Below are 15,500 nucleotides of genomic sequence, written 5' to 3'. Positions count from 1 at the left end.
AATATTTAAAATATATGACAATAATAGTCCTGATTAATTTCCCTTTCTAGATACCATAAACTAGCTATTATATATGAACCTTTATACTCAAAAGAAATTTAAATTCTAGAAAAAAGTTTAACAGGTTAAAAAAAATTAGAGTATTCTACTTCCCCTGAGACACTTCCCAGCTTCAGAAAGTTCAGATTTTCTTTTGGTTGTCTTTAAGGAGTGAGAAGAGAAATTAAAATGTAACAATCATAAAGAAATGTCTCAAAGTGCTAGTTATCAGGATCATGTTAGTGTGAGCTATAAGTGAAATAGTCCATGTAAAGTATTACATCCATGCAATAATCACTGAGTGTATCCAAGGAGCTTCAAAACTAAAGTGGTCCAAGATTAGAGGTAGTCCTTAGATCCTGACAGAATGGAGCAAGAATTATTTCCAGAGGAAAGTACCACCCTCCAGCCCTCAAATTCGACATCTTCTTTCTAATACAATGAATAGTGGTTACTCAAAGATAACTAGACACACAATGAAGAAAACCCACGGTCAATAGACAATAGAAGCATCCTTGCAACTGAGTCCCATGTTAGACAAAGGGAAGCAGAAGTTGCTTCAGGGACCTCTGCAGGCCTTTCTGACTCACAGTGGCCACCACACCCCTTATCTATACATTCACTCATCTGTACTCACACTAACCTCCTGGATGCTCCTCCAACAGACCATGTCTACACCCTCATCTCAGAGACTTCATCTAGTAATCTTCCAGCATGTATCTTCATAGCCTCGCCTGTCATCATACCCAGACCTCTGCCCAGTTGTCTTTGTCTCCGTTAAACTCAACCGCTCTATTCAAACTGGAATCTTTCTTCTAAGGTCCGACTGTGTGTCTCATTCCTGGCTTTATGTTTATTATTTTTTTGTCATAGTTGACACAGTCCACACACAGTATACATTCTCTCTCTGATTTTATTCTCTGTCCTTTCTCACCAGAATGGAAGCTCTTTGACATCAGGGAAGGTCTCCTATTTTGCTTGCTTGTTGTTTCCACGGGGCCTAGGCTAGTACTTGATATTCAGATGCTCAACATGGGTTTGTAAAATGAATGAGTGAATTCTAATAAAGTGCTTAGAAGAGGGCCTGGCTCAAATTAATCATGTAATCACATTAGCTATTATTATAACTGTTTAAAATGCAGAAAAATATATTGAACTGGTATAGATGGGCTATAATTCTGCATTACTTTCCATTAAAGTAATCGCCATCAATGAACTGGTCTTTTCCTGGTACATTTTATGAAAATTATTTCAGTTGTGGGAAGGACTTGTAAGCATTTCTCTTTTATACAAACAAACAAACAAACAAACAAACAAAAAAACCAAAGGAAGTATTCTGCTTTTTACATGATACATGGGAAAACACAAACTCCCAGGGTTTAATCCAGTGGTTTTTGGAACAGAAAATAGCTTCAAATACTGGTACAAGTATATAGACATAGATAGAAATGTAACATTATGTCACAGTGACTTTTCTATTGCTGTGATAAAAATGCTATGACAAAGGTAGTTTATGAAAGATAACATTTAACTTGGGGCTTATAGTTTCAGAGAGGTAGAATCCACGATGGTGGAGCAAAAGCATGCTAGGAATAGCTGAACTTACATCTTGATTCACAAGTTGGAAGCAGAGAGAGAGAGAGTGACAGAGGGAATAGCCTTTTGAAACCCCAAAGCCTGCCCCCAGTGACACACTTCCTCAAAAAGCCACACCTCCTAATTTTTCTCAAACAGTTCCTTCAAGTCGGGATCAAGTAGTCAACCATGTGAGGCTATGGGAGCTGTTCTCATTGAAATCACCACACACTACAAGTACATGCTATGTTCATAAATTCATCACCAGTGGGTCTTCCCCAAATAATCCCAAGCACAAGACACTCACAGCATTTCCGTTTTCAATCCAGCTGATGGTGGGGACAGGGATGCCTATTGCTGTGCAGCGTAGGGTTACAAAGGAACCAAAGGTGACATTGTGGGACTCAGGAGCACGCAGGATTCTTGCAAAAACTGTTAGGAAGACAAAGAGCATGAGAGATTGTTCCTTATGAAATGGCTAAGCAAGATAGGACTTTCAAAACTGCAGTCACGTGATATGCCCCTGAGTGTGATCAACCCTTCAGTGTTGCTGGGCTTGGCCTCCAGGCTCTTTGGTCTATGATCTTGCTTTTCTCACCACCCCAGGCCACACTGAGCTTATTTCCAACATAGAAGTGTATATTTGTTATTTCCCAGTCTAGAACATTCATGCTCACGTCTTCATGTGATGGGTTCCTTATATGTATAACTCAGGTCTCATTTTAAAGGACATTTTCTTAGACCGTAGTCATCCAACACATAGTACATCTTTGTCATTCTATTGTATGATCTTTACACATCCACTGCTATCTGATATTCCCTCAGTCAGTTCCTACTTATCTGTTCTTCAGTTCCCACATTAGATTGTCTTAGCCTGTTTTGTTCACTACTGGATTAAGTGCCCAGAGGCATTCAGGATCAAAATGAACACAGGACACTATTTTAGTGAATTAAAGAAATGATTAATGTTTTTTACCCTTAACTCTATCATAGCATAGCAGGGAGAATAAATCCAAATATATCATACATTTCAGAGAGTTGGATGATATACTGGAGAAAAGGAAAGGGATATTTTAGATACATGTGAGGAGGAGGATTAGCCATTTGCATTCCTTAAGGTTACAATCTTCGCCGATTTAAAAAAAAATCAGTTCTTCGGATTTAGCAGTTTTATCTTGAATTAAAGAGAGAGGTGGAAACTCAGAATGAACTGGAGAGCACAGTATACAAGATTGGCTAGATTTCTGCTCTTCTTTATAAACTGAATCCCCATTAATTTTATTTATTTCCTCAGAGTAAAAACAGGGATGGTAATAAGCTTGGTCTTAGGTCTTCTGATGTCAAATCCAATGTTCTTTTAAACTATTATGAAATCTTTTTGTTTTCCTATTATATTGTCAACATATTTTATGCTCTCTTCTGTTGTTTTCTAGGGCATGAGCCCAGAGCATGACAGGGATTCTAAACCCCAGTTAGCACAGCACTTTGAAACTTCGTTCTTCTAGTTAACCGAAATCCATGGAGTTTGCGTGGACAAGGCAGGAAACACACAGAACAATAATAGCAAGGCTAGAGCTTGGCAGGAGTATTTCTGACTTTCGAGAAACTCTTTATAAGGTTACATAATTCAAAGGTATAAAAATGTGATCTTTCTTGACAATGGGTCTTCAGTGCAAAATTGAATTAACTTGGCTTCCTATCTTTTGATATTGAAGACTCCAAGACATGCATTATTTATAACATCATTTGGGCTGATTGCAAAATCTCTGATGGTCTATTTAAATATGTAAATGTTGTATGCAAAAGCCAGGAGGAGAACGGAAAAGTGTCATCTTCAAAAACAACAGTGGTTAAGAAATAAGAAGTTTCAAAAAATGTGTTGAATGTTTAGCATGAAGTTGAACCTGCCTCTTAAAACCAAAATTGAGGGCTAGAGATGTAGTTCAACTGGTAGAGTGATTGCCTAGGCTATACAAAGCCCTGGGTTCAGTCTCTAGCACCATAAAAACCAGATGCTGTAATAGCACATGTCTGTAATCCCGTCACTGGGGAGGTGGAGGCAGGAGGATTTGGAGTCTAAAGTCTTCCTCAGCTACAGGGGAATTTGAGGCCATCCTGGACCACATGAGATGATGTCTAATAATAATAATAATAATAATAATAATAATAATAATAATAATAACAAACACAACAATATCCTGGCTTTAGAAAATCCTGAGGTCTAGTTAAACATGCAACAAGAATCGGAGTTCAGGAACACAGGAAACAATGCCCTGGAGATCATGTCTGTCAAACCCAGAATGCAGAAAACTTAAAATGGTAGATTATTTAGTTGCCTCGATCAATAAGTAGCAGAAGGAAAGCGATGTATTACAGGCTGAGGGAGGTTTAAGGACAGTATCTCCCAAGCGCTCTTTTGGATTCTTGTTTGCTGAACTTAATCCTAGTTCACAGGCCGTGTGCTTTTGATGGCCAGCCCTAGGCTGAGAGGCATCCTAGCAGGGGGCATCTACATACTCTTCTTGTTCTTAGTGATAGCAATCGAGACCTAGGCCAGGCCCACATCTGATCCCATTTGTCACATGTGGATGGGGTAGTGCATGCAGGGATTGGCACTGCAAATTTTGAGTTGAGTCACTGTAATCAGTACCACATGGCGTCCACGGCCTCTGAGCACTGAAAACAGGGAGATGCTTGAGACTTGGAGTTGCATCATTTTGGTCTCGTTCATACCAGAAAAGTACTCTAATGACTTGACTGTGCCCTTGGATTTGAAATGAGGGCCTTTTGGATGGAGATTAGGACAATAAAGAAAATGGAGAAATAGGGAATCTAGATTCCTTCTACTGTTTTGATTTATAGAAACAAATGTTTTAATTGGGGAACTTGGAATTCTTCTTGGAAATTCAGTAGCCAGGGTGGGTGTATTGTGTTCTGATTCACAGCTTTTCTTTTCCTTTTGGCTGCTAATGCATCATGTGGGTTGTCATTTAGGCTCATTGCAAAACCCTTGATGATCCATCCATACTGCACAACACAGCTAGTCATGAAGTGAGATGGTGAATAGACCAGCCAGCTGTTCGTGCACAGTTCATCATGATTTTGAACTTAATTGATTCCCTGTACTGCCTCATCCCCAACTTTCTATGGGCTCCATTTGGGTACATGTGATGGGTACTGTTGGCCATTTAAGTAGTAGCTCTATGAATGTAAAACTGCTAATAAAGTTATTTGCTTTCTCCAAAGTGGGCTTCATCATTCAGTGCAGTGAGAGAAGAAAGTGACTGGGGATTACAGTGAAGCGGCTCCATGCCACTCTCTTGGGTTCTCTCCGAGAGGTAGGACTCAGCTCTCCCTTTGCAGTATTGACAGACAGCTTCGACCCTTCCCTTCCCTTTTCCTCTACTCCCAAAGGGGCTTCTAAATGCCATTCATGTCTTTTGGTTTGCACTGAGTTGTCTTGTTATCATACTGTCCTTCATGCCTCCTCAGTCTGTTTATGTTTCATCATATACTTAGTACCACTGACACCTGTGGATCCCTTTATTTATGTGTATTTTGATTGTCCCTCTCCATGCAATGGAAACATAGCAATGTCTGGCTTTGTTTTGTTCATTATTGCAGGCTGATTTTATATATATATATGTTAGTCTGTGTCTATCTCCAGATGTGCCCTGGGACAGGCTATGTAATCAATTAATATTTATTAAATGAGGGAGTGAGTAGATGAGTGAGTGAATGAGCAGGTGAGTGAGTGAGTGAGTGATTTTTCTGGTGAGATCAGGCAAATGAAGTTCTCTATAATATGTGCATCTCAGCCTGGCTGGACCACCATTCTCTTGGGTGCCCTACCTAAATGAAGGGAGAGAGCTTGCCATGCGGTTGAAAGCTTACCAGATCAGGACTTCTCCACCCAAACATTAAGACGTGAGATGTGAAAGGTTGGGAAGGTAAGAATGAAAAGCAGAAGTTATATGAGTCTCCTTGTTAGTTGGGCCAGAGAGCTTTGTTTTTGAATTCAGCTTTATCAGCAGTGAAGCGCACATGTTTTTGCCCTTCTGTATTTGTTTCCAGTTCTAAATGTGAAAGGTGAAGATGGCTGAGAGAAATTCCAACCATTTAACAGCCGCTGACAACAATCCTAGCAGCTGCAATCAACAATACAAGTCAGGCTAACTTCATCCCCTGCGATAATGAACTTGGATATAGTTCGATAGCAAATCCCATTGCCTTAGTGGGTAGCCACAAGCTGAAATGCGTTCTAGGTCATCTGTCCAAAGCACAATGTGATCCGTTTCTTAGCCAATAAAATGCGCGTCAAATGTCTTCATTTTGTAGTTTATTTTTATGTCAGAAAATATGTTTTGTTATATAAACAAATAAACTGCTGAACAGAAGTTTGAAATTATTTAATAATTTTGGGGAAACTTTGTAAGTATTCTGACATTATACCGCTCCTCTTGCTACTGATAATCTTATTTATCATTGTCCAACTCACTAGTCTCTCTTTTTTATTCACGTCCCTATGGGCAAGTATGCTATTATTCACCAGCTACATGAAAAACAGGCATAGGCAATATTTAACCCCTGGTTTTCTCTTAGGGAACTAGTCACATGCTTTGGACTTTATATCTCTTGGGCAAATTTGCGGGCTTATCAGAAGGTTGGAAACCCAACATCAAAACTGTATTCAAGGGGCCAGCGATGTCCATGTTGTTTATAACAAACACAGCTATAGTCCTTCTGGCCTCACCCTGAGCACCTGCCACCTGTTTTTCAAATTACTTTCAGATCCATAGTCAGCCCTATGGTTGTCCTTTTTTTTTTTTTTTTTTTTTTTTTTTTTTTTTTTTTTTTGGTTTTTCGAGACAGGGTTTCTCTGCGTAGCTTTGCGCCTTTCCTGGAGCTCACTTGGTAGCCCAGGCTGGCCTCGAACTCACAGAGATCCGCCTGGCTCTGCCTCCCGAGTGCTGGGATTAAAGGCGTGCGCCACCACCGCCCGGCCTGGTTGTCCTTTTAAAGGGTGATATGTATTTCGGAGATAAGGCCATTGTATGGTCCAAAATTGTTCTTGTAAAGCCATGGAAAACTCAGGGAACAGGAGACCTAGACAAAGTCCAGAAATAACAGACGTCCTAGTGGCTAGAATGTAGCCCCTTCTTGGGTAGAGGGCAGTTCCAGAGGATTTCTCAAGTTTGGGCTGTTTTTATTTCTGAGGGTTCTTTCAAAGGATACAATGAGATCTCATGAGTTTTATTTTCTCTTACTCTTTCCCTTCTGTATTATTTCCTACCCTCCCTTGAAGATGCTTTTTGTTTGTTTTGTTTTGCTTTAAGGTTTCAAACCACCCGTGGCTAGCAGGAATAAAGGGAAGAGGGAGAAGACTGAAAACTGACCCAGAGTACGAGGTGGGATGCCTTTACTTGATTTGTGTTGTAAACAACCTAGTTTCTAGAAAAAGGAAAACATTTCAAATACGGATTAAACACCTCTTATGATTTAAATCTAAGTGTCCTCCACGTGTTCACATGATCGAACCCTTTGTCTGCAACTGCTAAAACTGCTTTGGGAGCTTTGGGATTCTTCTTTTGAAGAGGTATTTTTTTATTTTAATTATGTGTACATGTGTGGGTATGTGTATAGGATGTGCTCCTATGATTGCAGGTGCCTGAGGAATCCAGAAAAGGATGTCAGATCCCCTGGTGCTGGAGCTAGAGGCAGTCGTGAACCTCCCAATACGAATGAAAGTTGGGTCTTCTGTAAAAGCAATGCATGCTCTTAACCACTGAGCGATCTCTCAGGCCCAGGGTCTGGATTCTTAAGGACATGTAGGTTAGCTAGCAGAACTAGGTCACTGGGGGCAGACCTTGAAGACAGGCTGCGTTTTGTGATGCTGGTTCAAGCCCTCTGCTTCCTGATCCACCATGAGGTGAGGGACTGTCATCTCACACTCTTGCAGCTACAGATGGAGTACAGCAGCCATGATGTCTTCCCTGCGGAGATGATTTGCATCCCCTGGATCTCTAGGCAAGTGAACCCTCTCCTGCTTAAGGCTGCATCGGTCAGTTATCTTGTCATGGCAGTGAGATGAATAGCTAATACAGTGTCCCTCATCTGAAATTTTAAAATCTAAAACTTTTGCAATGCCAACTTGATTCTCAACGAGTTTCCATTTTGAAGCATGCTAGATCGAATTCAGGTCTTCAGATTTAGAATGCCCAGCCGCTCAAGTCTGAGCAAACAGTCCAGAATCTGAAAAACTGAAACCTGAAACACTTATGCTCCCAAGCATTTGAGGAAAAGGGTACTTAATCGATTATATCTGTGTCTGTAAAATGAGGAGACGTTGTTTTAAACAAGAGCAGCCTAAGATAGATTCTCTAGAACCAAACTGTGTGACCTGATGACGTGTGGTTTGTATGCTGAGATGATCAGAGTTTGGGTGACAAGAGCGCCAAGCCTAGCCTCACTGGGAGACAGGCACTTCTCATGATGGGAGACTTGTTGTACACGAGCAGTTTCCCAGACAAATTTCATTTCCAGCTGCTTTTTCTTCCTGAATATAGTTCACGAACTGTACATTTCCATGTCAATGAAAATAAAACCACTTTATTTTTATTGACTTAGAGAATGCATTAAACTCCTCATCGGACTGAAATGTTGGTAACCAAACACCTATGTCAGTCTTAACAGTTCTCCAAAATTTTAACACAGCCACCACCACCCCAAATACACTTCTGCTCCGACCTGTGTATGTTCATTCTCCTGCCCATTCTTTTTATTTTATTTCATGTTGCGATTTTAGAATTTGGACTGCATGATTCCAACATGTCTCTGGAGTCAATGTTCTCCTAAGAGATGTGATTGGTCCATAACCCCAGTCTACAGGGAAGCAGCCCTTCCTCAGGTATACTGTTTAAGGCTACGGCTTCTTCTTCCCACAGGGCAGTTATCAATTCTTGACAAAATAATAGCACTTTAGGTCAGGAAAATAAGCAACTGAAATACACTGTGCATGTAAAAAGAGGCGGCAAGGCAGAAATAAGGGGGGAAATACCTTTAGTGTCCTGCTCAGGTTCACTGTCTTCTGTTAATAGGAACGGGACAAAACGGACACACAGAGAACAACACAAACAAAACAATGCATCGTGAGAAAGGAGATCTTAGACGTCAACTGTGCACGACTCATTAGAATCAATTTGTTTCTTATTTCAATCAGAAACAAATGCCATGAAGGGAAAGTGCTGACCTTTTTTTGCAAGCAAACTTATCCCATGGCATAGGATTCCAAATTACTACTTGTAGTCAGGCAGTATTAAACAGAAAATAAACTACAGCATACCCGAAGACGTAGCTCACTCATGCATTTTTGTTTTAATGTGGACAAGGACAATTCCTCCTTTCTTTCAAGTCAACAGAGTCCCTACTATTCTAGTGAATTCTGTTCCTCTGCTAGCTTGGCTTCTCGTCTTACCAGGCCCTGCTGTGAAGTCAGTGGTGTGGACTGTGGGATCTCAGCTATCATTTCTATGGCAATAGACTCGTGTTGTGGTAAACAGGGGATTAGGGGGTTTCTGCAGAACCAAAGCCTACCACCAACAAAGATCTGCAGCTCTCATTAACCCCCAGAGGCAGCTCAGAGAATAGAGAAGAACAGAGCATTCTGGGAACAGATTAGCCAAGATTGCTCTGGGAGAAAATTTTTAAAAAAGAAGAAGAAAAAAAAGAAGGAAAAAACCCCAAAACTCTGAATTGGTTAGAAATAATTGAGAATTTGTGTACTTTTAGAAACTCTAGCCAAGGGTAAATAGAAAATAAATTAGTTGTTCTAAAACGTTTACTATGACCAAAACACATGCAAACACCCACACAGAACCCTAATTTCCCTTCCCAAAGGCTCATTTGTTCAAATCTATTTATACCTTTTTAAGAATTAACTAAAGATAAGCCAGTTGTAATATGTGTGTATATGGAAAAATAGTGATGCTGTTGGTAACCACTGTTTCTGACAGGAATAGCCTAGTATGGTTCTTCACAGATGGTGTATATTTCTGTACACGTCATACACCATTCACTGAGCTCTTGCCTGTACTTTTTTTTTTTTTGCAAGCAAACTTATGAGTGAACATTATTGATTTGCCTGGGCCTATTTTACAAATTAAAACAAAACAAAACAAAACAAAAAGACTCAGAGGTCTACTGCCAGGACAGAACCAGGAATGCAACATCTGCATTCAGGTTCAGACATGGCATCCTCTGCTTTAACTTGGTGTCATAGAAACATCTCCATTTCATACTACACACCCAATCCCCTTAAAGTGAAATGTGCATAAAATCTCCTATTAGATTTGACTCTGTCTGAACTCTCCTGCCTTCACCAAAGAAGTCAGTGGCATTTAGTTTTATGTTCTTGCTTTAAAAATCAAGACTAGAGGCTACTTACAATTTATAAATTAATGTTAATTACATTAAAGGATGAACCTTGAATCTAGATGGAGAATTGGGGTTTTTACGGCATTCCTAACAGTGCTAGGTAAAGCACCGAAGAAGCGTTTGTTTCTTCTGTAGTGGACACTTGGAAACTGGAGTCTCTGTTTTGCTTTTGCTGCATTTTTATTGTTTGGTTTGTTTAGGGACAAGGTCTCACTGTGTATCCTAGCCTCTGCCTGAACCCCGTCTTCCCATCCTGAATGCTAGCTCTTTAGGTATGCCCCACCACACCTAGGAAGAGTCTCTGAGTGTATCACAGACATTACCAGAGGAGATAAACAGAGGTTCATCTTTGGGCCACATTGTGTCTAACAAATTGTGAAAGGATGCCCCTGGCAGACACACACTGCAGCAAAACAAAACTAGCCAAAGAGATGTAACTGTCTGAGACTTGCTGTTTTCCAAAGAGCAAGCTTAAGGGGTTAGCCTGGGAGTTTTGTTTCATATGTCTACTATGGAAACTCCTTTCTATGTATGCATAGATGCAAATCTCCACAAATGGCTTACATGCTTTGACATTAACACACACACACATAAATACATGCATACATAACTGAGGTTATCTTAGAGATAAGTATGGAACACTAATCTATGAGAACCTATTGAAGCTTGTATGCACTCTGTGAGTCAGCTTAGTGGCCATTACAAGGCCAAATTGCAGTCCTAATTTCTCCATATGACCCAGATGTCTGTAGTGTTTCCTTGTGACTTCTGAACTTGTTTTCTGCCAATTTTGAAAATCCCACCTCATGGTCTTCATTCTGATTTAAATTCTCATCTAATTGCTCTACATGTTATGCTCTGTTTTATCTTCCAAATAGTTTTTAATCTTGGGGAAGGTATAATGTTAGAACTAGGGCAACAACAAACTTCTGTTGTTATTTTTTCTTCCTTGAAGTACAGAACTGTTTAAAATAAATAAAATACTACCATTTTTTAAAAGTTCTTTGTCAGTTGTTTAAGAGATGACTTGCCTTCTGCTTCCTTAGACTAGTTCAGGAGGGCAGTTAGGATGGACAACCAGTGCCTGCCTTGACTGACATGGTCTATTCACTTTATTTCAACAACTAAGTTCAGTATCAGTCGACTATTTTCTTCAGTATGTTCATTAATAGTGAACTCAAGATCATTTCAGCAAACTATTTTGACCAACTCTTTTAAAAAAAGAGGAGAGAAATATACTCTAAATCAGTCTCCTTATAATTACTACCCATAAGACCCATTTCCCACTTCTACCTACTGGGCAAGAATTGAAAAAATTTCCAGTGAATTTTTTCATGTTTCCAGATGTAATAGCCACAGCTCCTCAATCTGATTGTTAATTTTTTGAACTTCCTTAGTTCTTCTTATCTTTAGTTACTTGGAATTCACTAATATACATGATGAGTCTAGTAACTCTAAGGAAAAGAAGCATTCTACACACTTTATGTCTGTGGATATAAATCTGCATGCTTTTATTTGAAGTTGTATGATACAGTCAGCCAACCGATGCCACTGAAGATCGCAAATATCCTCCACTCAATTTCATTCTTTTACTTATTAAGGTCTATCTCCCCAAATTCATCTATGCATGTTCATTTGTAAGATTATTCATCAGTTCATGGAATGAGGAGAAAATTGGAAGGGTTATCAAATGTTATGCAGGAAGAAGAAAAGTGAAGATCCCCTGAGAAAAGACTAAAGGGACAAATGGTAAAATCACACAAGGCCATGTGGACCCTGTGGAGTGAATGAAGAACCAGAAGAAAGCAGACTGAAATGGATGGATAGCCTGAAGTCTTCTGGCCACAAGAGTGAGAGGAGCCAAAAAGATAACAGGAATTCGACTAGTAAAGTTGAGGCCTCAGAGAGCTGAACATACACATTCTCTCTTCCTGGTTGGATGGCACTGAGACCTCATGTTTCTGGGAAGAAATTATCACACACACACAAAAAGATGTAAGAAAAGAAGGCAGAGAGCGCTTGGAGGAAAAGCCAGTTGTGGCCTGGCCAGCTCTGTTGGAAAGTGTTAGGTATTTTAGAGAAGTTTGAGCAATAGCAAAGTCCTGAAATCATGAAGGGAAAGAGTCTGACATGTGTGTGAGATGCTACTTTGAACGTGAGCATTTCGGAGTTTCCAGTTCTCCTAGTCCTTTTCTTAGCTCAGTGACTAGGACCCAATCAATGAAAGGGATGCAGCACATAGCAACGGTACAGAAGTTAAAGCAGCCTCTCGGTCTAGGCTACCTGGTTACAAGTCCATGCTGTACAAAAGACTCATAATGGGTGTTTCTACTATAAAAGATGCTAGTGTGTGTGTGTATGTGTGTGTGTGTGTGTGTGTGTGTGTGTCTGTGTTTGTACTTTCGTTACCTGTACATATGCCAACTAAAGTACACTGTTTTCTAGATGGATAAAAAGCACACCTTTAACCAGTACTTCCTTTACTCTTTTCAAACAATAATACACATCCCCACTTCTTACTCAGTCTGTGAAATAGAATTTTCATGAGGCTGGAATTGCATCTCAGCCCTTTCACTAGGGTCAAATGTATATAATGATACATAAACATTACATGGAGACTATATTCAAGGCAGTGCTGGGTTCACAGTGCAAAATCATCTCATTAGAACAAACACACAGCAGTAGTAGAGAGGATGTCAACACTAAACTAGTATCTCAGCCAATAAGAAGATAGGCAGAACACAATAGATAGGCAGGAACTGTTGAGTCTTGATTCTCTAAATAGCAATTGAGGTCTGATTTAGATGATAGGTAGATAGATAGATAGATAGATAGATAGATAGATAGATAGATAGATAGATAGATAGATAGATAGATAGAAAGTAGTGTCCACCTGAGGTTGGAAGTAGCTCATTGCTTGAAAACAAAGGCAAGGATGAGATGCCCCTCCTTTTGAAAGGAAGGGGGAACACGCACAGTATTGCAGAATTCAGGTGCCTGTGGGACTTTTGGGTTGGACTCCAGAACATTACAGACTGGGGCCCTAAATTCTACTTATAACATCTTTATTAGGAAGAAGTAACTGGGAAACTTTCTGAGGGCAACCTTCAAAATTATTGGAAAAGAAAAAAAATATCTTAAAGGAAGACTAATTAGGAGTGATGATCCATAATTTCATAGGACATTGGGAATAAAAATGCTAAGAAATCCAATGCAAGTAGTAATTAGATAATAAATCACTCTGGAAGAAAATAAAGCATTATGAAAAGATAGTACAAACCTCAGTGAATAAACCATAGCATTAAAAACAATGGGCAGTGATGAGAGGAAAGGCCAAGTTCAAGCACAAATTCGTAATACTGAAGAAAGCAATACAAATGCTAGAAATCAAAACAGAATGGAAGTTTTCAAAAGAAAAAATAGAACAGCTAAAATTCATGTACCAACGACACATATAATAAATTTGGACTTGGACAAGCCAATTGAAGAATCACCGAGAAAGAAGTTGACACTTAAGAAATCATGAAGCCCTCGGTGCTTACAGAGAGGGAGGGGAAACAATGAAAGACCTGGAAAGATGGTGGAAGAGATTCGCGGGTCTCCTGACATCACAAGAGTGTGAAAGACTTAGAAGAGGGGCAGGGCAGAGAGGCAGTGTGTGAAGAGATGATGTTGTAACTGTCTCCACTTGTAGCAACAATTGGGTCTCTGGAAGCACTAAACATCTGGATCGCTAGAAATACTAAAGTTGTGGCCGTTGAAATCAGAAACTCACCGTCACTTGTGAGGCCTTAGAACAACACTACAGGAAACACAAGCTGTATGGTGGAGCCCAATGGGTTTGCCTCGGTCTCAGAGCTCTTTAGAATTTATTGAAATACTTGAAAACGTCTTCGTCATTCCCACCAGAAGTAGAATTATAAGTCACTTAGGAAATGAGCATGTAGGAAGATTAATAAAAATAAGCTGACATTTGTGCTTTGAACTGTGTCCTCCCTAAGGAAAAGAAGGTTGCCTGGTTTTTCTCCTTCAGAAGCACGCTGAATTTAATGACTCATTTCTAACACATAGAGGGTGGCAGAAGTGACTGCATCGCTTTCTGAGTCGGGACTGTTAAAGAGAAAAAGAAAATCCATCCTGTTCTCCAGTAGATCTCAGGAAAACACTAAGTAAAGCTGTAAGTTGTTGTGAGGACACTCAAGCTGCCCTGTACATGGACCCACACAACAAGGAACTGAGGATTGTCACAGCCAGAATCAACTAGAACTAATCTGTGGGCATGTCAAATTGGACCTGGCTCCTCCAACTTATCAAGCTTTCAAAACAGTGAAGTAGTCAACATTTCAACTGTACATATGACCCAGAGTATCCCAGCAAAATCACTCCATGATTCCTGACACATGGCAACGATGTTGTCTGTTGTCTTTAGCCACTGAGTTTTTTCTTTTTGGTTTTTCAAGACAGAGTTTCTCTGTGTAGTTTTGGTGCCTGTCCTGGATCTCGCTCTGTAGACCAGGCTGGCCTCGAACTCACAGAGATCCGCCTGGCTCTGCCTCCTGAGTGCTGGGATTAAAGGCATGCGCCACCACCGCCTGGCTAGCCATTGAGTTTTCATGTGAATTATTACACATTAATAAATAACTGACACGGGCCCTATGACAAGCTAGGATAAAAGCATTGATGGTCAAAGATCAAAAGAAAAATGCCAAAGCTACCAGAAACCGGAGATGGCTTACCAACAACAGAACAAGAATGACCAAGAGTTTTCCATCATATTATGAGAAGTCATGGGATAACACTGAGAGAAAACATCTGCCAATTGGTATTTAAAAGCTCATGTAAAGCATGAGGGTAAACCAAGAATGATTCCATGTAAAAGAAGACAGGGAGAGATGGCTCAGAGGTTAAGAGTGCTAGCCTCCCTTGCAGAGGACAGGGGTTCAATTCCCAGCATCCACATGAAAGCTCACAACAGTAACTCCATTTCCAGGGGATCTGTTGCCCTCTCTAGCCTCTTCAGGTACCAGGCAAGCATGTGGTACACAGACAGACATGCAGACAAAACACCTACATACATAAAATACATTTTAAAAATCTGAAATAAAAGAAGACAAAGTCTAGTACCCATAGATTACCACGGAAGGAACTAATGAAGACTGTATTTAAGAAATGAGAAATTGGCCGGGCGTTGGTGGCGCACGCCTTTAATCCCAGCACTCGGGAGGCAGAGCCAGGCGGATCTTTGTGAGTTCGAGGCCAGCCTGGGCTACCAAGTGAGCTCCAGGAAAGGCGCAAAGCTACACAGAGAAACCCTGTCTCGAAAAAACCAAAAAAAAAAAAAAAAAAAAAAAAAAGAGAGAGAGAGAAATGAGAAATTGAACATATAAAGAGAAAAGAAACATGAGAAAGAAATAGTGGGTATAGAACCTGGTGTCTCAACTTAGCAGGAATAT

General features: G+C 40.1%; 1 protein-coding gene across 3 annotated transcripts in view; it reads right to left on the bottom strand.

Annotated features, from left to right (window-relative positions):
- Window positions 1-15,500, bottom strand: part of Musk (muscle associated receptor tyrosine kinase) — a 94,208-nt gene that overhangs the window by 42,434 nt on the left and 36,274 nt on the right. For 2 of the 3 annotated variants that reach the window (XM_076564270.1, XM_076564269.1), the window contains exon 6: window positions 1,922-2,046. In XM_076564270.1, the coding sequence (XP_076420385.1) occupies window positions 1,922-2,046 (125 nt within the window). Of the gene's footprint in view, window positions 1-1,921; window positions 2,047-8,671; window positions 8,702-15,500 lie in introns of all 3 variants that reach the window. The other variant, XM_076564268.1, reaches the window with a different exon arrangement.

This window comes from Peromyscus maniculatus, chromosome 2 (assembly GCF_049852395.1).
Source record: "Peromyscus maniculatus bairdii isolate BWxNUB_F1_BW_parent chromosome 2, HU_Pman_BW_mat_3.1, whole genome shotgun sequence".
Lineage (NCBI taxonomy): Eukaryota > Metazoa > Chordata > Mammalia > Rodentia > Cricetidae > Peromyscus > Peromyscus maniculatus.
Note: the sequence above shows the minus strand (reverse complement) of the source record. Positions and strands in the feature narration are given on the sequence as shown.